Genomic DNA, 24,484 nt, shown 5'->3' with positions numbered 1-24,484 from the left:
AGCATTTTGGTTTCTCTCAAGATCTAATAGGATCTTATACCATTGTACTAATACTTGTTGGTTAAGAAATATTTAGATATTATAGAGGTTTGATTTATATATCTGGCCCCACTTAATACAACATGTGACAAATTGTGAGAACTACACACCAAAATTGCATATTCACTTTCTTTGGTTTCTCTCACAGGTAACCTTCTTTGGTTTCTCTCTTTTCCACTCTTTTATTCACTTTTCTTCTATTCTCCATTTTTACTTTACTTACTTCTCACACCCTATTTCTTCACCATCGCCGCCGGTAACCTTTCCGCGGTGGTTTCCTTCGTGTCTCCGGTGGCATATTTCAAAACAATTTTCTGTTTAATTAAATAACAAATTAGGGATTGCATTTCAAGGTTCCTTTTTTATATAGCTTTTGATGAACTATTCAACTGTTATTTCAAAACATCACATTATTTAAATTATTATTGTTTGGTTTTAACAATTATAATGCTTTTGTGTGGAAAAAGGTAAAAAAACAAATGGCAGAACAAGTGAGTTTGGGGATTCTGATTGATATTGTTGATGAGGAATGGATGAGAGACACACTTTCTGATGATGGTATGTTTTTAAGTAATTGCCATTTTCTATTATCTTTTGTATTTTTCTTTGTTTAATGGTTGGGAATTTTTATGCTACTTGATCGATGTATTACTCATAAATCACCATGTGTATGACCTTTACAGTAGTTAATGTAAGAGTCAATTATTTTTGTTGGGAAGCAATCTAATTGTAAAGAGAATAGAGAGGAGAGACAAAACGCGAAGAAATTTGATGAAAAGGTTCAACCAATTGTGCCACTATGCATCAGAGAATAATGATTTGTATTTAAGTTATATCATTAGGGTTTACATAACACATATATATATATATAACTATTTACCCCAATCCCTTTACATCGTCAAAGTCCATAAACTAGAATCTGGTTTTATGCATAAGGGTGTTGATCCACGACCATGGGCTATGACACGGCCTGGTTGTGGATCGCTAACTCATATCATCAGTTGTTCGATGCAAGGCCCTGGGTCAGCCCATGATCAGTACATCTCTGTGGTGGCCCGTGGCTGTGCTACTCTTTGTATTTCTACATCATGAGGAGCCTCTAGTACATGACCGTGTATCACCACACGGCTTGGCCATGTGAACAAAATTGTTTCTTGTTCACCACAACTCAACACTACTGTGGCATTTTAGGTTTCTTTGCCTTATAAATACCTAAAAAGTGCCGTGCTATGGTGTACGTATAACAATGCTCATATATCTCATTATTTGGTTGTGTAAAAAACATTTAAACTTGCAGTGTATCATAAATATCCAAATAACTGGTGCATGATGGAATGGTTAAAAACATTTAAACCCTGGGCACATGTGAATTCACCTAATGTATCTGTGTTTTCTGCTTGATATGATATTGTTGTCTGGTGTGTGATATTTGTTGTGCTTGTTGTTATTACAGATCTTCCACTGCCTCCAGCACTGCTTGGTCGTGCAGAGGATACTGAGGACTTGAGTATGTCTCTTAATTCACTAACGAACTTCATTTGAATGAATAATAATCTCATTCTTCACCTTAGTTTATAAAACTTTATAATTGCTCATTAATATTAACTTAAGATGTTACATGACAGACGGTTGTGCTATGGAATACTTGTGTTCAGTCATCAATGTACTAGTGACCTAATTATTTTTTAAACAAAATGGCTGTTTTATTTTAGGCGTGTTTCTAGTTTTTTTCTTGACTTTTAACACTTGTGCTTTGCTATCAGATCAGGAGACACAGCAAGTTAATGTGGATACATGGCACGATCTTGCCTTGGGCCAATGATGAAGTTTTTCATGTTAATTAGTATCATGCTTAGTAGTAAGTACATGGTGCTTCCTGGGGACCCTCCTTCCCATATTCAAGATAGATTGTGATGTATTCAGTTTTAGAAACCTGTTAAAGTGGTATTTATGAATTCGGGTACCATTGCTTGTTGCTTGTTGTCATGGAAGTACTCATGTTGTTTTAAGGAAGATAAGTGAAACATGTGGCTATGTTAAATATATGTTAAAGTAAGTTGATGCTTTTACTTTTTGCTTGACTGGCTTTGCTCACTGATAACTTTCTACCTGTAAGACAAAAGCATGTCTGCTAGAGGAGGTGAAACTTATTCAATAAAAATAGAATAGTCACTCAAATTCATAGGTCCAGTTTAGTACAAGCCTGATCATCTTGATTTTGTAGCATATCCAAATGCGAATTAATTCCTTTGCATTGCATTATGTATTAATGTAAAGGAATTTGACCCTTCTAGCTTTAGATGGAAATTAAGATATAAATATATTTTTTGTACATTTGAAGTTTTGAACTGAAATTAGGTGTGTCCATGGATTCTTGACCTGTCTATATGCTTGTCTATATCAGTTCTCCATGATTTGCAGGGGGTAATGCTAATCCTCTCAAGTCTCAACTCATGACCTTGTAAAGCACCTTTCCCTGACCCAGCTGCAACTAACCTCTTGAGAGCTTCACCAGCAATTTCACCCTCTGCTGTAGCATCTGCAGCATCAATAAGATCCAAGAACTCTTTTGTGAAAGTAGATTAAAATTTCTAGCTCTTGGCTAAAAGAATACATCATAGCTCTTAGATATTACAGGCAAATGAAGTGTTTCATTAGCATAGCCCATTCCAAGCATAAACTGTGCTAATTCATCATGGTGTTCTCTTCCGAACCAACTTGCCCAGTTTTAAAAAGTACAATGTGAAATATACATACATATATACATATACATATACATATTTATTTATTTATATATATATATATATATATATATATATATATATATATATCTGATTTAGTAGGTGAATCAGTAGGTGATGATTATGAAAAAGAGAAGGAAATCAGTACCATTTTACTGCACTAACAGTATCACCATGAGCAGCAAGACTTCTGTAACGGATACCAGGATGACTCAAGGACAAGGCATGAGCAGACATGTACTCACCACAACCTATAGGTAACAGTAGCATAATTCTTGAAACATGCCATGTTAGCTGTACAGATGAATAACCTTAAAAGTATACCTCCGTTTACAAGCTATTGATTATCGGTGGAAAGAGAAATCACTGGTATAATCGACATTGAAGTGATTGTTGATGAAAATGAAGTCATCGCCAATATCACCCATCAATTAGAGAAAAATTATCATTGGAATGATCATGAACAAGAATAAGAACCATTGATATAATAATCATTGGAATGATCGTCGATGAAAAAAGAAGTCGCTACTAATATAATTCATCAATGAGAGAAAGAAACCGCCAAAATGATCGTCGGTGACAAGAGAAACAACCAATATAATTATCATCGAAATGATTGTCGATGAGAAAATCAACACCAGAATGGTCGTGAGAAAAGATACCAAATGTATAATCATCATGGACATAAGCATATATTGTTTAATCATCCATGTAGATCCTATCTTCAAACTTAACTACCATAGGCAGAGCTAGACTAACAAGAACAATGGACACACAATAGGCATCACCAAACAACAAGGACTAAAATCGTGGATTAATCTTCCACAAGGAAGAACTAGAGAGCAATGACATCAAGAGCATCAAGAAGAACCTTAAATAACACCAAAACACTAACTAAACAATACTTAAATTTACTCCACTATTTTATACGTTTTCATATGTAAAGTTACGCACATAATTTAAATAATTAGTGGAATGAAATAAAAATTTGATTAAAATAATATTATTTAATATACATTGGAAATTAAATAAAAGGGAAATGTATTTGAGAAGAGAAGTAATAAATGATAATATAGTTGGAATATAAAATTATGTTGAGTTGTAAAATTTTAAAATGTTTGGAACAACATGAAAATATTAAAACATTAAAAGATATAAAATAGTAAAATAAGTAAGGACATCTCGAGTGAGACTCATGGTTTTGTTGTGTAATTACAACAATATCCTTAACAATATCTACATCGAAGAATACATATTAAATTTTTATTTGAGTCTTACTCATTATTTTATAATTTATATCATATCCTCATAAATTAAGAATAACATCTACATTTTTTCAACAATAACATTTTTTTCATGTTTTGGTCTCATAACTTACCCACATTTTTATATTTTATAACAACAAATGGTTTTTCTGTCATCCTTAGTATATTTGGGACCACATTTTCTCATAAGAATAAACATACGAATTTTATATACAAGGACTATTCTTAAAAAATAAGAATCTCATTTACAAATAGATGGAGAATATTTTTATTTCAATAAAAATGCATTAATGGAGATCCCCTATATATGCGGTCTTCAGGATCATTCAATAATAATAAAAGTTAGAGAGGGAGAAGATGATAAAATATTAAAACATTGTGAGTCTATTTTAAGATAAAAAGTAACTTGCGCTATCAGTCAAAGTTGCTTTCTTTCAATGTTATATTACTAATATTTTTACTCACAAGAAAATAATACATATCATTTATAAATCAATTATTAATAGATAAAATATTATATTATGATATATATCATTTTCTTATGGTAAGAATATTAGTATAAAAATTTAGTAGGATAATATATTATTTTTCTCATTGAAATTATGGAAAATTATAAAATAAGTAATGAAAATTATTTAAGAAAAGTAGAAGTCTGTAGAAGAAGTATGGTGATTGGTGAAACTAGTCAAAATACAAAGAGTCGTGTGTAGATCAACTACTTGAAGGCAGCCCATACTTCTTGGGAATCAATGGCCTATTCCCAATCAAAGATAAGATATTTTTTAGAAAACAACAAACAAAACAAATAAACCTCCAATCTTAAAACTTGGACAAAACAAGGAAAATAAATATAATCTAAGACACAAGAAAAGTAATATATATCATAAAATAATATTATATCATTAATAATTAATTTAAAAGTAATATATATTAATTTCTTATGAGTAAAATAATTTGTAAGAGAATTTACTAGGATGATATATTATTACTAAAAAAAGAATATAATTTTGTGTGATATAATGTTTTGTTGTCCCTGAACTCCCAAAGCATCATATTATTAGTATATCACATTATCATAATGTTTAACAAATTTAAATAGAGTAACATTCCTCTTTTTGTACTATAAGAAATATAAGAGATAAGGAACTAATTATTTTATGTTTGCGATTATTTCTCCTAATAAATGTCACTCATAAGAATCAAATAGTTGATATTTTGGTTATTTTAAGAATTTAATAATACCTTATCTTACTAGACCAACGTGTTACTAGTAAATAGAGTAAACTTCTGAGTAGAATAAAATAATTTATCACACTACTAAAATTATTATATGATATTATTTTTTATTGTTTTAAAAAGGAGAAAAATATATACATACCGATAATGTAAGAGATTTTTATACCGTAACTACATTATTTATCATTTATTTCTAATTACCATTCACTTCTAAATAAAAGTAATACAAATGGATGATAAATGATACACTGACTGTGTATAAATCTTTACATTTTTTGTGTATAAATTTTATCCTATTTGTAAAATTTGATTAAAGTGGACCATCATTAATTTAAATATTGTGGCATGTCCCTTTCTATGACACAGTGGTATTAAGCACAAGTTAGAGATACCTTGCTTCCTTCCAACTTGGAGGGTTGGGATTGGAATATTGGAAATGGGTTTCAACTTTCTGTCCCTTGCGATTTTCATCTTAGCTTTCTCTTCTTCTTCTTCTTTTTCTTCTTCTTTTTTCAATGTAACTTATTCACTTTATCTTCTTTCTTTCGTTTATGGATTCATTTCTATTTCTATTTTTAACTCTTCTAATATGTGTTCCTCTAATTTCACCTTTTTTTTCAGATCGCTGGGGCTGAAACTGAACAGCAACACCTTTCTATTTCAATCCTTAATTCTCCTATTCTCAAGGTTATTCTTTACCTTATATGCTTTTTAAATTACTTTATGGAATGTTTAATTTCAATTTTTCTATCAATTCAGGGAACCAATTACAATTCTTTTTTTTTTTTAGTTTTTTTCCGGAAAGATGTAGATATAATGTTTTGCCGGTGAACATAATTTATGATAAAATATTATGATGTTGTGTGATCCGAGTAGCCGACTCTACCTTGTGGGATTAAGACTTTATTGTTGTTGTTATGTGAATTTTAGAGGGTGAGCCTTGACGCAACGGTGAGTTTGCTGGCCTTGCGTGGTGGAGGTCGTGGTTTCAAATCCCGGAAACGGTCTCTTTGTTTGTGAGGTTAAGGCTGTGTACTTCAGTGGGGGTGGAGGCTCATGCACTAGGCTGCGCTTTCGAGAGTTGTGTACTCCACTAAGGTTGTGAATTTTAGAGGGTGGGTCTTGGCGCAACCGTAAGGTTGCTTGTCTTGGTCATGTGTTCATATTTTAGGAACATGCTCTTCACTTGTGAGGTTAAGGTTGTGCACATCTATCCTCTGAGAACCCACTCGGTGGGAGCTTTCTGTAGTAGGTCACCCTTTTTATGTATGTGAAATTTCCAAATAGTCAAGGGACCTATTGATTAATTCAACCTTTATTTGCTTGCATCACATCCTATAATATTGTTACCATAGTATTTGAAAATGAAGAGAGAACAAAATACAGCGGTAGAAGATTTTAGAGCTGAATGTTGTTATTAATTATTGCTTGTGGTTAGACTTAATTCTTTGATGAATATTTTGGATTTTATGTTCATGGCACGTATTGATGAATATTATTAACATGTGACAATGATTATGCAGGAGTCTATTGCTAAACAGATTAATGAAAACCCAGAGGCAGGATGGGAGGCTGCTATCAATCCTCGTTTCTCCAATTTCACAGTTAGGATTCGACAAGCCCTACCTAAAAGTTATTGTTGTTGTTATTATTGTTAGAATATATAGAAACACATGTCATTATATTTTGCATATTTCAATATTTTACAGTACATTCGATGATCTCCTAGGTTTGTTCTCTTATTTAATTAGAAGTGGGATTCTGCTAATAAGACTCTTGAGTTTTCTTTTTGCATCACGTGGGATCATTGATCAAATCAATCATATTACATCCTTCAATAATATTCTCAATTTATTATTGTATCTCTTCTTCAAGATAGTATTAGAGTCATGGTATTCACCTTCAACGAGTTTCACCTTTTCATTTAGAGTTAGAATTGTTACTCACTACCACAAACCCCAAATATAGTTTTGTTGTTTTAGTCATCTTTGCCGTCTATGATTTGCTTGTCCGATATGGGTCTTTGATCAGTTCTGTCTGATCCAGCATCTTTCACCATATTTCCCGTTCATGGCCTAAATGATTGATTTCGTTTAGCCTAAAAGATTGACTGTCCTGGATATAGTTTGACCCTTCTTTAGTTGTTTGCCTTTACAATGGTGTCCCTTTCGTTGTGCTTCTTCGAGATCTCAAAGTTGCCCTTCTTTTGTGTTTGTTTAAGATGTTGAAGTTGTCTGTTTAGTTTATTTTCTTTTCTTTAAGCGTGTTTTGTTATAACGAACTAATAACTTAGGAACCTTTAGCTTGAGAGTGAGTGTTCGAATATTTGGAAAAATACATCATGATGTCATTATTCTATCTCAAGAATATTTTATTAAAGCATCTTACATGGTCTTTTAGTTTTGTTTTATTATTTATTTAGGACTAGGATTCTACTATTAGTATAAAAAGGACTCCTGGGCTTTTGTATCATATCACATTATCTACATCCTTTGATATTATACTCGATAAAAAACAGTCTCTGTCTTATCCTTAATCCCTAATCCTAAACCCAATTCTTCGACAGTTACTATTATTATTATTATTATTCATCCTCTAATTTTTATATGGTTAATTGCATAATATGCTTTGAGTTTCCAACATATTGTGTTTGCTGTGCAGGTTGCTCAATTTAAGCGCCTTCTTGGAGTCAAAAAATCTTCCAGGAATGAACTGACTAGTACACCTGTTATAACTCATCCTAAATCATTGAAATTGCCAAAGAATTTTGATGCAAGGACAGCTTGGTCACAGTGTAGCACCATTGGAAGAATTCTAGGTCACCCACTTGCTCCTTGCCCTTAATTTTCCCCAATAAAATGGTTTATTTGGAAGGAGTTGCTGACTTTTCTTTTTCTTGTTGACAATAACATGGGTTGGTGAATCAATTTCAACATTAAAGATCAGGTAATTCTTTGTTTTCTCATATTAGCAGCTATAAATACAAGGTTCAAGAAGTTCTCAGCTGATCCTTGTGTTGATGATTGTTTAGGGTCACTGTGGTTCTTGTTGGGCATTTGGTGCTGTTGAATCTTTACAAGATCGTTTTTGTATTCATTTCGACGTGGTAATGAAATCTTATTGCTGAAGAAACTTTGAAATTTGTGATGCTTATTGTTTGTGACAGTGTGTGTTTATTATCCACAAAACTGTACTCTTCAAGGGGCTTGATATAGGAACTTATATCCTATATGTATAAATGTATAATTGCAGAATGTCACTCTCTCTGTTAATGATCTTCTCGCATGCTGTGGCTTTTTGTGCGGATTTGGTTGTGATGGGGGAGAACCTCTATATGCATGGCGGTACTTAAGCCATCATGGTGTTGTTTCCGATGAGGTAATAACTTTTCATTTTGCCTTTTGTAGTTAGTTTCCATTTGGTGCAAAATCATTACAATGGTTATTGGTTAGAGATGAAAATCATAGGCTCCTTCTTTGCTAAGATCTTTCCTTCAATCAATGCTAATGTTTCGCTGGAAACCTTTTTTGCAACTTATACAGTTATACCTATGTCCTTTTTTCACTTATGATCGTTTTTTTACACGTGGCAGTGTGACCCATACTTTGATCAAATTGGGTGTGCTCACCCTGGTTGTGAGCCATCATATCCAACTCCCAAATGTGTTAAAAAATGTGTGAGTGGGAACCAGCTTTGGAGGAAATCGAAGCACTATAGTGTGAGGGCGTACAAGGTCAAATCTAATCCCAATGATATTATGGCAGAAGTTTATAAGAATGGGCCCGTGGAAGTTGCATTCACTGTTTATGAGGTAAACGAAAGCTCCCTCACTTATGTTATTAAAATTTCGACAACCTCGGAGATAAAATTTTGATCTCATATATATCCTGTTTAACTTGTATTGTTGTACAATAATGTTTTGGAGACAAATTGGGATTTGATGTCATGTGATTTTACGTCAATCCATCTTATAAAAAAGAAGTCGTGGATAGATATTGAGAGGAATGAGAGATCTCTGTTAAGAAATCAATTAATTGAGTACGACTATAACAACAACTGAATTGGTATGTATTAGAACCGTTGAGAACATAATTAAAACTCACCAACCAACATTTAAGCAACTTTAGCATACTTTGAGTCATTGGAATCACTTATTTAAAAGTATGAAGAGTTGAGTATATTGTTTTGAGGTGTAAGACAAACATTTTCCTTTTAGACCTCAAACATAATGATTACATTTTTATAGAACTGTGTTTTTTGAGTGTGGAATATTAGAAAGCATATTTTGTTTTTGTTTGTTTTAAAGTAAGAACACCTTTCACTAATTTGACCTTTTTACAGGATTTTGCTCACTACAAATCAGGAGTTTACAAACACATCACAGGCGTTGCACTTGGTGGCCATGCTGTAAAGCTGATTGGGTGGGGAACAAGTGATGATGGGGAGGATTATTGGGTATGTTGACATGTTCCTAATGAATCATTTTCAGTTTTTGTTGCATGCCATCAGAATTTTATATTGTCTGTGTACTTTTCACTGTTTCAGCTTCTTGCAAACCAATGGAATAGAAGCTGGGGAGATGTATGTTTTTCTTGAATTATTATCCATCATTGAATTTCTGTTACCAAATATATACCTTAGCTAATGATCTAATTCTAATCTAAATTGCAGGATGGATACTTCAAGATCAAAAGAGGGACGAACGAATGCGGGATTGAAGGTGATATTACTGCTGGTTTGCCTTCATCCAAAAATCTCATAAGAGAGGTGACTGATATGGATGCTAACTCTGATGTTTCATTCTGAATGTAATAAATATAAATATAAATACCAATTAGATGTTGTATTGGTGTCTTAAACTCTACACCAAATGTTGTACCACTATTTTAAGAACCATCTAAATTATGATGCTGAAAGACTGAAAGCTTTATGGATTATGGGCTATCAGACAAAATAAAAGTATCTGCTGTAATTATTATCACTTGGAGTAAGTCATAACCTCTTGTTACTTTGTTGCTGATGATGCTAAATTGGCTTAATTATTGAAGCATTATATCATGTATCTTATTTGTAGTCTTTCTTGTGGGGTCAAAAATTTATGCATTCTCAAAATATCAGCAGAGACATGTATCTGTCTTTACAAGTATGGTTCCTTTAGTAAGCTAGTTAGTAAAATGAAACACATCATCATAAATTTAGGAGTGCAGTTAGAGCTAGATGGGCTTGTGATGTATGAATACCGAATGATTTATGTTAGAAAAAGCTCAATGACTTGATATAATTGCATGGTATGTTGTAAGACCAATCACATGAGTGGTTTGGACCGATTATATGTCTGATTCACGATCGAACTAGCTAGTCTGAGCTGATTTTTCTAACACTGTCCAAATGTGACATTTTATTTTCATGTCATCTTTGGTAATGTGGAACAATCCACCAATGGGTAAGATGTTACATATGCTGATGAGACAATGAAGGATATAGGAGTTAGCAAAAGGAATTTTGCTAATGTGCCAAGGGCAATTTTGGAAGATGGCAAGGACAATTCAGTAAGACACATGGGGGACAATATGCCAATAAAGGATGGGAGGAAAAGTGCAAGACCAAGGACCACCAACACTCACATGAAGGATTTCTATTGGGGTTAGAAGTAGTATAAATAGAGTAGTAGTTGTTGGGAACAAGTGAACAATCAAATAGTAAAGAGTATAGAGACAAGAGAATAACATAAGAAATTTAGTAACGAGGTTCGGCCAATTGTGCCTACGTCCCTGGGAGCGTTGAGCGGCTATTACAATATATTATTAGAGAATAAAGATTACTGTTTTACTATTCTTCTTATTGTTACATTAGGTTTACATAACATGAATATATATAGCCCTCTACCCCAACCCCTTTACATCAGCCCAAACCCATAACTTATATTGTTGTTATCTAGAGATATGAGTCATTGCACAACAATCTTCACCTTGGCGAATATCATCAATCTCCATCTTCCGCCATTGGGTTGGAGGCACTCCATAGTCCAGTATCAGTGAATGTTCAGCAAGCTCAGGCAATGCCTGAACTTGTCCACGGTAACCGGTTTGGTTAACGTTTCAACTTCATTTTCTGAAGTGTGAACCTTCTGCAATAGTATTTGCCCACAAGCTACCAACTTTCTGATCTTGTGAAATCTCACATCAATATGTTTGGTCCTAGCATGATACACCTGGTTCTTTGCCAAGAAGATAACACTCTGATGTCACAATACAGTGGAACTCTACCTTGCTCAATGTCTAACTCATTTACTAGCCCCATAAGCCACAAGGCTTTTTTAGAAGCTTCACCAGCTGTCATGTACTACACTTCAGTTGTGGACATAGCAACAACAGACTGAACTGATAATCTCCACATAATTGGTCCACCTGCAAGGATGAAGACAAACCATGTTGTGAACCTTCTATCATCCAAGTCTTATGTATAGTCTGAGTCAACATAACCAATAATTGAAGGCTTACTATGTTGGCTGCCAAACATGATACCCAGACCTGTAGTCCCCTTCAAATATTTGAAAATTCATTTGTCTGCTTCCCAATGTTGTTTCCCTAGTTTCGACATATACTTGCATACTTGACTAACTGCTTGTGCCAAGTTCAATGTAGTACAAACCATATCCTACATCAAGCAACCCAATGCACTGATATATAAAACTTTTGACATGTATTTATTCTCTTCATTTGTCTTTGGACACTGATTGAGAGAAAGCTTGAAGTGATTTGCCAATGGAATGCTCACTACTTTAGCATTGCTCATATGAAATCTCTCTAAGATCTTTTCTACCTTTGCTGGGAGAGCCATAGTTTTCTAGCTCCCTTATTCCTGTGAATCTTCATCCCAAGAATCTTCCTAGCAACCTCTAAATCTTTCATGCCAAACTCCTTACCTAACATGACTTTCAGTTCATTGATATCACTCAAATAAATAGCAGCAATCAATATATCATCAACATAAAGTAACAGAAAAATAAACGAACCATCGTCAAGGCTTCTGACAACACAACAATCATACTCACAACGCTTATAACCAAGCTTCACCATATAAGTGTCAAACCGCTTGTACCGCTATCTGGGAGACTGCTTCAACCCATATAACTTCTTCAACTTGCAAACGAGTGACTCTGTCCAGCTGCACTGTACCCTTCTGGTTGTGTCATGTAAATTTTCTCATCTAATTCACCATGGAGAAAGGTAGTCTTCACATTCATCTGTTCTAAGTGCATATCCTGCTGGCTACCAAGGCAAGCACTGCCCTGATAGAAGTGTGTCTCACCACTGGGGAGAAAATCTCATTGTAGTCGATCCCCTTCTGTTGTGAATACCCTTTTGCTACAAGACGAGCCTTGAATTTTTCCCCTTCTTTTTCTGATACTGCTGGCTTCCTCTTGTACACCCACTTGCACCCAACTGCATGCTTGTCTGGGGGTAATGGAACAAGCTCCCAAGTTTGGTTCTTCTGTAAAGACTTCATCTCCTCCATCATGGAACCCATCTATTGTTCTTTCTCCTGGTTGTTTATATCCTCTTGAAAGCTACACGGATCTCCGGAACTGATATGGAGAGCAATTGAAGCCATATTCTCAAAGTCATATCTCTCTGGAGGTTTGATAGGACGTCTATCCCTGTCTCTAGCAAGTAGATACTCCTGCACACCTGAACTCTCTGCCTGAGAATCATCATGTTCTTGACTTGAACTAGTGCATGGTTCCTTGCCTTTATTCACCTGAACCATTTCATTGCTCACTGGAATCATATTTGATCTCAAAGTCTCTCCATTTGGCATGGGCACCTCTGTCAAAACTGACTCTTTCATCATGAAATCTTCATCAAACATTGCATCTCTGCTCAACACCACCTTTCTAGAAACTGGATCCCAAAACTTGAACCCCTTCACACCTTTGGCATATCCAATCAAGATACACCTTTTTTATTTAAGATCAAGTTTAGATCGTTCATCACTGAGTATATGTACATAAGCAGGACAACCAAATATGCATAACATATTATAATTGACTGAGTTACCTGTCCATACTTTTTCTGTAACTTTACCATATAATGAAGCTCGTGGTGATCTATTGATGACATAACATACCATACTAAGTGCCTCTGCCCAAAATCCTTTGAAAAGTAGCATTCAGTCTCATACATTTGGCCATCTCTCTTTGCAACACCATTCTGTTGAGGAGTATTCTTCACTGAAAAGTGTCTCTGAATGCGATGATTCTCACAGAATTTCTGAAACTGTGAGTTTTTGTACTCTGTACCATTATCTAACCTCATGTATTTGATTTTTCTACCAATCTGGTTCTCTACCTCTGCCTTCTAAACGTTGAACTTGACAAAGAGTTCTGACTTATGCTTCAGAAAATATACCCAGACCTTGCAAGAAAAGTCATCAACAAATGTAACAAAATACCTAGAACCTCCTAGGGATGGTTCTTGAGTGAGTCCCCATACATCAATGTGGGCATAATATAGAATACCTCAAGTTCTATGTTGGCCAGCCTTAAAACTAACTCGTGTCTGTTTCCTAAGCACACAATACTTGTACAAATCTAGCTTGCATTTGTTGACTCCTCTCCACAGTCTTTTTTTGCATAGTTCTGTCATGCCATGCACACTCATGTGTTCCAAATGCATGTGCCATAATTTTGTAGCACCATGGTCTGAATCTACTGAGATCTCTTCAGCCACTCCACCTACAACTGTTCTCCCTAACAACTTGTAAGTGTTCCCTGTAGTCCTTTTATCCTTCATCACAGTCAGAGCACCTTCGCATACTCGAAGAATATCACTGTCCCATAAGCTCTATAGCTAAATCCTTTGGCCTGCAATGTCCCCAAAGAAACCAAATTCTTTTTCAAATTGGGTATGTGTCTAACCTCACATAACGTCTTCACTACACCATTATCCATCACAGTTTTGAGTTCTCACATACCAATAATTTCACATGTTTTATTATTTCCAAGATACACGAAACCAAAAGTGTATGTCTTGTATGTGGTAAACCATTCTCTGTTTGGCGTCATGTGGTGGGAACAACCAGTGTAAAGTATCCACTCATCTGTACTATGATTTGATGATACAGATAGTAGATCAACTTCACTATTGTAATCAGAGTCATCTTCCTGTGCAATATTTGCAGATGTAGATACTCCATCTTTTCCCGCCGGTTTGCTAGGACTCCATTCATTGGGAAAATCCTTTTTGTAATGCCTAGTCTGTTTGCATTTATAGCATTCTATTGGTGTTCTGCCCATGGAATTTGGTCTTTTCCCTTTGGCAGGACCTCCTTTGCCTTGTCTCCTTCCACGTGCTTGACTTCTTTCATTCCCTTTCACATACAGACCATCACTCTGAGACCCTTCACCTACATTCTGTCTTCTTTGAGTGTGGGACAGAAGTGCAGATGTGATCTCATCCAGTTTGATTGAGTCTTTCCCGTACGTCAATGTTGTCACCAAGTGTTCATAGGAATTTGGCAAAGAACACAGTAATATTATTGCTTTGTCCTCATCATCAACCTTCACATCAAGTTTCTGCAAGTCATTGATCACTTGATTAAAATTGTTGAGATGTTGTTGCAAATCAACACCTTCCTGCATCTTCAGGCCATGGAGTCTCTATTTCAACTACAACTTATTTTTTATTAACTTGGACATGAACCGCTTCTCTAATGTCTCCCATACCTCTATTGGTGATGTCAGATCCATAACATGATATATCACATCATCTGATAGATAGAGTCGTATGGTTCCCACAACCTTCTCCTTCAACTCTTCCCAATCCAGTTGATCCATATCTTCTGGTTTATTCTCACGTAGCGCCTTTGGTAGACCTTGTTAGCCAACACATCCTTAACCCTCATTTGCCACAATCCGAAATTACCAGTTCCATCGAACTTCCCCACCTCGAATTTGGCACCTGGGTTAAGAGCCATATGATACCAATTGTTGGGAACAAGCGAACAATCAAATAGTAAAGAGTATAGAGACAATAGAATAACACAAGAGATTTGGTAAAGCCTTGAGCGGCTAACACTATATATTATTAGAAAATAAGGATTAGTGTTTTACTATTCTTCTCCTTGTTACATTAGGTTTACATAACATCAATATATATAGCCCTCTACCTCAACCCTTTTACATCAGCCCAAGCTCATAACTTGTATTGTTGTCATCTAGAGATATGAGTCATTGCACAACAATAGCAAAAGAAGATAGGCAGGCAATGAGTGAATGATTTAATTCTTCCTCTCATTCTGTACATTCCCATTACTGTTACTATCCCATTATTTTCATACTTGTTTTCTTTCATTAAAAGGCTCATTATACATCCTTATTTTACCAAATTAAATGAAGATATTACAGAAGTATTTCAATTAACTACTCTTGGACTCAATTTGTCTTACTATTCCTTCTTCCCCTTCTCAAATTGGTGCTTTCATTCCCACCACGGATGATAACACTAGATTTAAGGATTCAAAAGATTCCACCGAATTAAAGCGTATTCTGGACTTATGGAGAAACAGGATTGTGAGTATATGCATAGATTTGAAGAGCTTACCTTAGCCTTACGTGACCTCAGTGACAATGTTGCAGCTAGTGGCTCGAACTCAAAACCACATATACAACCATTTCAGGTAAGGAATGTGAAGATTGATTTTCCTAGATTTGATGGGCCTAATATTTTACACTAGATTTTCAAAGTTGAGCAGTTTTTTGAATATTATAGCACCTCTGATGACCAACGATTAACAATTGCTGCAATTCATCTAGACAAAGAGGTTGTTCCCTGGTTCCAGATGATGAACCGCAATAATCCTTTTCCATCTTGGAGTGTCTTTACTAGATCTCTTGAGTTGGAATTTGGTCCTTCATCTTTTGGTTGTCCCCAAGCTACACTATTTAAATTAACTCAATCTGGATCTGTTCATGCCTATTATGTGGAGTTTATTGCTTTGGCTAACAGAGTTTATGGTGTGAGTGTTGAAGCCTTAGTGGATTGTTTTATCAGTGGTTTGAAATCACATATCAAAAGAGAAGTTATTGCTCAAAGCCCAAATTCAATGTTAAAAGTTATCTCCCCGACAAGATTATTTGAAGATAAGTATATTGTCAAACCTAAACCATACTACCTCACTACATATGACAACAACCAAACCACAAATCCTAGTCTCAATACCAACCAATCCTACAACAACCCTCTTCACAATCCTATATTATCTACACTAAATTAAAAACCTATGCATATGCCTCTAAATATTAGACCAACAAACACAAAAAGAATGTCACCTGTAGAAATGCAGCTTAGAATGGAGAAAGGGCTATGTTTTACATGTGATGAGAAATTCAACCCTACGCATAAGTGTCCTAATAAGCAATTTTTGTTCCTCCAAATTGAGGACGAGGAGGACATGCAATTGGAATATGAATCACCAAATATAGCACCTGAAGACATTGCAGAGCATTCACTAGAACATCATTTGTCTTTTAATGCTTTAAAAGGCTCAGCAAGAATAGGCACTATGAGATTCCAAGGAACTATAAATGGAATGATGGTTCAAATTCTATTGGACAGTGGCAGTTCAGACAATTTTCTATAGCCTAGATTGGCCCATTGTCTTAGATTACCAATTGAAAATGTGTATGGGTTCCAAGTGTTGGTGGGTAATGGAAATGTTCTTATTACTGAAGGATCGGTGCAGGAGGTACAAGTTCACGTACAAGGACATTTATTGAAATTTCCAGTGTACTTGTTACCAATTTCAGGCGTTGACTTGGTCCTAGGTGCTGCTTGGTTGGCCACATTAGGACCTCATATTGTTGACTATAGTGCTTTGACAATCAAATTTTATGCAGACAAGCATTTTGTCACCTTGCAAGGGTATCAACCCACACTTCCTACTCAGGCTCAATTTCATCATATGAAAAGGTTGCAACATACACACTCTATTTCAGAGTTATTCACATTGCAGTTCCAGATTCTCGAGTCCACCCAGGATGAGGGGTTAGAATTACCTCGAGAAGTGGATCCTGCACTAGCAGCCTTACTACATGCATATAAAGATATATTTTCCACCCCTAATGGCCTTCCACCAACCAGATCTCGGGACCACAATATCCTATTGCTACCTGGCATCACCGCAGTTAAGGTACGACCTTACAAATATCCTCATAGCCAGAAACACCAAATTGAATTGATGGTACAACAAATGCTAGATGAAGGAATCATCGTACCTAGTACAAGTCCTTTTTCTTCACCCATCATTTTAGTTAAAAAGAAGGATGAAACTTGGAGATTTTGCACTGATTATAGAGCCTTAAATGCCATCACTGTTAAAGATAGCTTTCCTATTCCTACTGTGGAAGAACTCTTAGATGAATTATGGGGTGCTCAATTTTTTTTCTAAACTGGATTTGCGATCAGGATATCATCAAATACTTGTGCATCCTGCTGATAGACACAAAACAACTTTTAAGACACATCAAGGACATTATGAATGGTTCGTCATGCAATTTGGTTTGACAAATGCACCAACAACCTTTCAAAGTTTGATGAATGAGATCTTTAAGGGATTACTGAAGAAATTCGTCCTAGTATTTTTTGATGATATATTAATATATATAGTCCTTCATGGTCTGCTCATTTACATCATCTTGAAACTGTGTTACAAATTTTGCAAAAGCATACTTTATTTACCAAATTATCTAAATGTTTTTTTGGGTTGACTCAAATTGATTATTTGGGTCACACTGTCTCTGGTAAGGGAGTATCCATGGACCACAACAAAGTACAAGCAATTTTGGCATGGCCAATTCCTACGAATGTTAAGCAGCTTCGCGGGTTTTTGGGACTTACAGGCTATTATCGGAGGTTCATCAAAGGATATGCCTCAATTGCAGCCCCTTTGACCAACCTTCTAAAACATTCAAACTTTCAATGAGATTTACAAGCCACATCAGCATTCCAAGCTTTAAAGCAGACCATCAGTTCTGCTCCAGTACTGACCCTTCCTAATTTCAACAAACCCTTTATTCTAGAAACTGATGCATCAGGGACTGGTATTGGTGCTGTTCTAAATCAAGAAAAGCACCATATTGCATACTTCTCCAAGAAACTTTCACCCAGATAACAACACCAATCTGCTTATATCATAGAGTTATATGCTATCACTGAATCTATTGCTAAATTTAGACATTATCTATTGGGGCACAAGTTTATCATCCGTAGTGATCAAAAGAGCTTGCGAAGTCTCACATATCAATATCTTCAAACACCTAAGCAACAAGCTTGGCTACACAAGTTTCTCGGGTATGATTTTACAATTGAATACAAACCTAGAAATGACAATTTAGTGCCTGATGTGCTGTCCAGGTCCTTTTTCATGGCTTGGTCCTAACCTGGTGCTAATATTTTGCCCATTATCAAAGCTGTTGTTGTTGATGACCCCGATCTCAATGAGATAGTTAAATCTTGTACTTTGGGAACACCACCTGATTCTCACTACTCTGCATGATGGGTTTCTTTATTGGAAAGGAAGAATGGTGATTCCAAAACACCATCATGTAGTTCACACAATTTTAGATGAATACCATAATTCTCCTATAGGTGGTCGTTCTGGCATTGCTAGAACTATGGCCAGGATGGCCTCTCAATTACTATAGGCAAATCCTAAAAAGTACATAAGCTATGTGGTCAATTTGAATGAATTATGTGCAGACAATTGATTATATTGTACCTTTGAAAGATGAGAGTGACGGAACATTTGTTTTTTGTCTGCAAATTCTTTTTCTTCTCTTGCCAAAATGTTGTTTTCTTTAGTGAAAGAATGAAAGTGATAGAACAATGTAGAATCCATATGTAAAAATATTCATTTGCTCAGTTCTTTTCTAACAAGACATTAATCAAGTGGTATTAGATCTCATTGGACCCCTAGTTATTTTATTAGATCAACAGTCAAATGCTCGATTCTTAGGAACAACAATTATTTGAAGGGACATACATGTACCCCGAAGATGATTGATTCTTTAACATATGGTGAGTGATGTTCTTAATTGTACCAAAAAACCTCTTCTTTGTTTACAGAAAAACACAAATTGGTTGTCAAGAAAGTCATTAAAATGAAAATCGAATTCCCAGTATGAAGTCCTTCTCCTGATTCATGTGAAAATATTCATTAGTCCAAATTCTTTATAATAAAAAAGTTACAAAGTAATTACAAAAGTAGTTGCTCTCCTACCATTCTTTCACGTTTACTAATAAAAAAAATCATTAGTCTAACATGTATTTCACGCTCTTTATTAAAAAATTCATTAATCTAGAATGTAGTAAGTCATTTCTTTATGATCTACGATGTGATGTTGAGGTAAAATATTCTTGATTGTAGTCAGTATATTATGCATTATTTATTTGTATTATTTTTATTTAGAAGTTAATGATACTTAAAAATGAATGATAGATAATATAATGATATACAAAAAACTCTTACACTATTAGTGTAAACATCTTTTTCTCTTCTTAGATTAGCTATGACATATAAAATATGAAGTATTTAAAGAGACTCACATTTAAATCAGTCTCAAAATCATATAAGCCAATGGTTAGTGATAGTGGATAATTACTTGGACTATTGGAAGGGATAAATTGTCCCAAACCCTGTCCCAAATTCTATCTCAAACTAATTATATTATGCCACGTCAGTTAAAAAAATTAAATATTCATAATTTTATCAATTTTGCTTCATTATGATTGATTAAGGACGTGGTTGAGGACAACAAATCCCCATCCCTATCGGAGTGGAGGCCTTGTTAGAAAATTCCCATGAAGGAATCAACCTTTCACACGTGCCTTATTCTTTAAAACGAGGATAATGATTATATAAAAGTAGAAGTAGTTTCAGCCACTTAAATATAATGTCTTTAATGGGATGAGAGGATAATATAAAAATATAATACTCTTTATACTGTTACTTTAAAAGTTTTTTATGATATTTTTTATTGGGCACTTTATATTTTCTATACAATTTATTTATTCTCTTATCGTCTGTTTATTAATGAAAAATAATAAATATGTAAAAAAATATACTAAAAGACAACAACAATCGAGTCATATTATCAATAGATGAGATCAACAATATAAATCGAACGATGTCTTAATGTTTTATTATAAATTATGTTCACTTGCAAAATATTTATTTCTAAATCTTTCGTTGGACCATAGTGGTTTGTGCTTTTAAGAGAAAAATATTTTAGTGAATCCAACTCCTTAATCTCATGATTTTTCTAATGTTTTAAGGAATAAATTTGGAAAGTACACAAAGAAGTGATCTAACAATATTTCCTTATAGCTTATACTTAAACTTGTGTTTTATAAATTATATAAGTTACATGACATATGTGTTTAACTTGTTAAATAAATGACCCGAACTTCTCAACTCGTTAGCCTCATGAGTTGGATATATATATATATATATATATATATATAAACTAATTTTTATATTTACTATCATACATACATTATTTTTTATATTTATTGTTATTATATATAAGATTATATTTTTATATAAAACCTTTTGCAGCATATTTTGAAAATGAATTAATTTGAATTGTCCAAATGAATCAATTCGAACTGAGTTGAAAAGTTCATGAACTTTAACCGAGTCGAATTTGAGCTAAAAAAATAACTTGAATCGAGTTTCGAGTCGAACCAATCCTTAGCGAGCTGAGCTATGATTCGACTCGTTTCCCGCCCTAATTTTAATAATAAGTCAAATGAGTCTAGTGACTAAGCTCTTCTTATTGAGTTATCGCATCCACTAACAAGTGCGTCTAGTTATATGTGTGAAAAAAATCGAGTCGCATGTGTTTAAGATAAAGAGCATCAAATGACAACCGGTTCTAATGACCCCTATGTCCAATGTCCAATGACTTCAACAATATCATCAAATCATTTGAACATACAATGCATATTTATTATGTTCATTAATGATTCAATTATTAGTTACTTTATTTCTTAATAAGAAAAACTTAGTACTCTAAAAAGAAGACGATATTGTATTATATTCGCTAACCAATTTGCAAGTGAAAAAGGTGATTGTAGGGATACAAAGAAATAATCACAATTATCATAGTAATGTGTAATAAGTCTCATTAAAAGTTTGAAGTTGATGATCAAAGATTTACATAAATTATGATAATAAAGTTTGAAATATTAATGGTCCATCTTCTAGAACAACATTTATTAAAAGTGATAATTATACAATCAAAAGAGATTAGTGACATCTTTGTTAACTATAAAAGAAATGTGAATAACTTTACTTGTCCAAAGAATCAACTCACTCAATAGAGTTTTAATTTTCAAGTTTCAAACTTTGCTCCCATAAAATAGAAAAAAATAGTTGCTTATAGAAAAAAGCTTTACTTTAATTAAAAAAAATGTTTGTTATTAACTTTTTCCAAATTAAACACAATTTTTCACATGAACCCATTAAAAACAAAATTTTATAGAAAGATGGTGCAATTATTTTTTTAAAAATTGAATTATATTTACTTTCCACAAAAGGTATGCTTTTAAATTTTTTATACATTCCTTAATAGAAAAATCCAAAAACTTGCAACTTTTCTTCAACTCATAAACTATGAAACTATTTTCCTTCTTTTTTCAACTTCTTCATTTTATGGAAAAGTGGTGGCCAACATTAATTTATTTCCTCCAAATATAACTATTTTTTGTGTTGACATTGATGAATGGGACCAAAGAAATAGGAGGAAAATACAATCCAATTATAGAAAAAGGAGAAGGGTTGCAAAGTAAAGTGGCAACCATTGATGGACTTGGCATCTTGCATTTAGAGCCACTCAAATATTCACATCATAATACACATAAACATTAATCATTACAATTTAATATGTATACAATATAAATGTTTTTTTACATTTTCAGTAAATTATCCGTCATTTATATATAAATTACCATTGACTATCAAATAAAAATAATACAAATAAGTGATGGATGACATGCTGATAATATAAAAAATTTACACACCGATGACATAGATTTTAAACTCTAAGGATATAAGCATCTAGCATTAAGCATCAAGCATTAGCATATGCTTATCCCAAAAAAAATCCATTAATTTAATAAATAAAATAAGGCACTCAATACTTTACACATCACTATGCATGTGATAGAATTGGATATGTAAACTGTAAAGTTCACCGATAATATAAAAGAAAGAAACGTTTAAAAAATGAAGTGGAACTTAATATAATTAATCTATTAAACATATTTACTCATCATTAATATAATCATGATGAACATTTAGATAAGTACTAATTAAGTAACATATTTACTCATCATAAATATAATTACAATGATTAACATTTAGATAAGTACTAATTAAGTAATATATTTACTCATCATAAATATAATTATAATCATTAACATTAAGATAAGTACTAATCAAGTTGATGAGAGTGACATGTCTCTACCTCAAGGTTGTGTATTGTGATTTATGACCATTATTATGAAGATAAAGTTCTTATTATTTTTTATTCAGGACACTTACAAAAGTGAATACTTTTAACGGAAGAATAATTACATAATAATGACACTTCTTAACTTTTAAAAAGACAAAAAGATGTATATATCACCATTGTTTGAGTTTTATATATTGTCATTATATTATAAATTATTCTTTTTTCAATCATTATTGAATTTTACAAAAATAATTTAAATGAATAATGCATTGTCTATGTATAAATTTTTCCTTATCAATGTATAGATATTACACTCATTAAAATGTATATTAAACCATTTATCACTATCCGTGACAAACTTGTTACTTGAAATATAAAATTAAATTATATTAATATCGGTTGAGTTTTAATGAAATTATATAAAATAGTCAACATTTCTAAAATCATACAAACTATGCCAATTATATATACTAGCGTGTTAACATGCATTGTCGTGTCTGTCAACCCGCTTTCCTATCATTTGTAATGTATAATTTGTATTTTATAAATTCAAATATAATTTTTTGTGCTAAATTTACGGTTGAATTTATTCAATTGGTCTAATATTCAATTTTTTAAATACACTTTTAAAATAAGAAGATAATAAGGATAAAATAAGAAAATAATATTATATGATTTTTTTGGTAGAAATAAAAAGATATTGAGGGCAAAATAGGAAAACGCAAATTACACCATGATAATAGTATATATATATATATATTAAACTCATTAATATTAAGAGAGATAAATGTAATTTCTCAAACTAAAATAATGATAAATGTATTTAAATTAAACAAATATGATATATTATGAAGTTAATGTCTATTCATTATGTTTGTTACAATATAATATAAGAGTGATTTAAATACTTCTTTAGAATTATTGTTACAATTCATAACAAATGAAAAATAAAAAATAAATATTAACTCTTATATTATATGAATATATTTTTATAGTATATTATATTTTATTGAACTTAATTTATTTATTACTATTTTTTATTTAATAAACTATATTTATCTCTCTTGCGCTCAGAATATAATATATATAATTAAAAATGATTTGTATTGATTTAAAAAAAAGATGATGAATGTAATTTGCACTAAAATAAAGATCATAAATCATGTAAGAGTTGAAAAGCCATTCACGATAATCGATGCTCTTAAATCTTTTGATGTATTATTCGGTTTATTCATTTTTGGGTCTTTATACTCGTGGCTACCAAGGATAAGAAAATATTTGTTATTTTTAAATAAAATGTTAAAACCATATGCAAAAAAGAAGAAGCAATAAAAAATTAGTGATGTAACACTAGATTAAATCCTAAGATACTCAAAATATCATTAATTCAATTACGAGTAATACTTGTTGGAAAAATATATATCCTAAACAAATATAAGAATTTGTTTATTTACCAAAAGATGAATAAAATATAATTTTTTGGAATTACTAAGTACATCCTCTTATCAGTCGGAGAAAGACTAATTTATTTTAAATACCTCCCAACAAATATCGTGCACGTTACCTTTTGGTTATATTAGATATTTAGTGTAGCTTTTTACATGACAATATCAACATCTTGTTATTGGTGAGGATAATAATATTAGTAGTAAAAAAAAAAAAAAGATATAATTATGGCATTGAAG

At 33.0% G+C, this 24,484-nt stretch overlaps 1 protein-coding gene across 1 annotated transcript; it reads left to right on the top strand.

The window, feature by feature from the left end:
• On the top strand, positions 5,673–10,289 carry LOC109332004 (cathepsin B-like). The gene is made up of 11 exons (XM_019566841.1): positions 5,673–5,798; positions 5,903–5,968; positions 6,805–6,885; positions 7,943–8,099; positions 8,223–8,227; positions 8,313–8,387; positions 8,534–8,659; positions 8,874–9,092; positions 9,623–9,736; positions 9,827–9,862; positions 9,953–10,289. The coding sequence occupies exons 1-11, from the start codon at positions 5,718–5,720 to the stop codon at positions 10,085–10,087; spliced, it is 1,095 nt and encodes a 364-aa protein (XP_019422386.1). The 5' UTR covers positions 5,673–5,717; the 3' UTR covers positions 10,088–10,289.

Source organism: Lupinus angustifolius, chromosome LG02 (assembly GCF_001865875.1).
Source record: "Lupinus angustifolius cultivar Tanjil chromosome LG02, LupAngTanjil_v1.0, whole genome shotgun sequence".
Lineage (NCBI taxonomy): Eukaryota > Viridiplantae > Streptophyta > Magnoliopsida > Fabales > Fabaceae > Lupinus > Lupinus angustifolius.
This window is presented reverse-complemented; position numbering and strand designations above follow the sequence as displayed.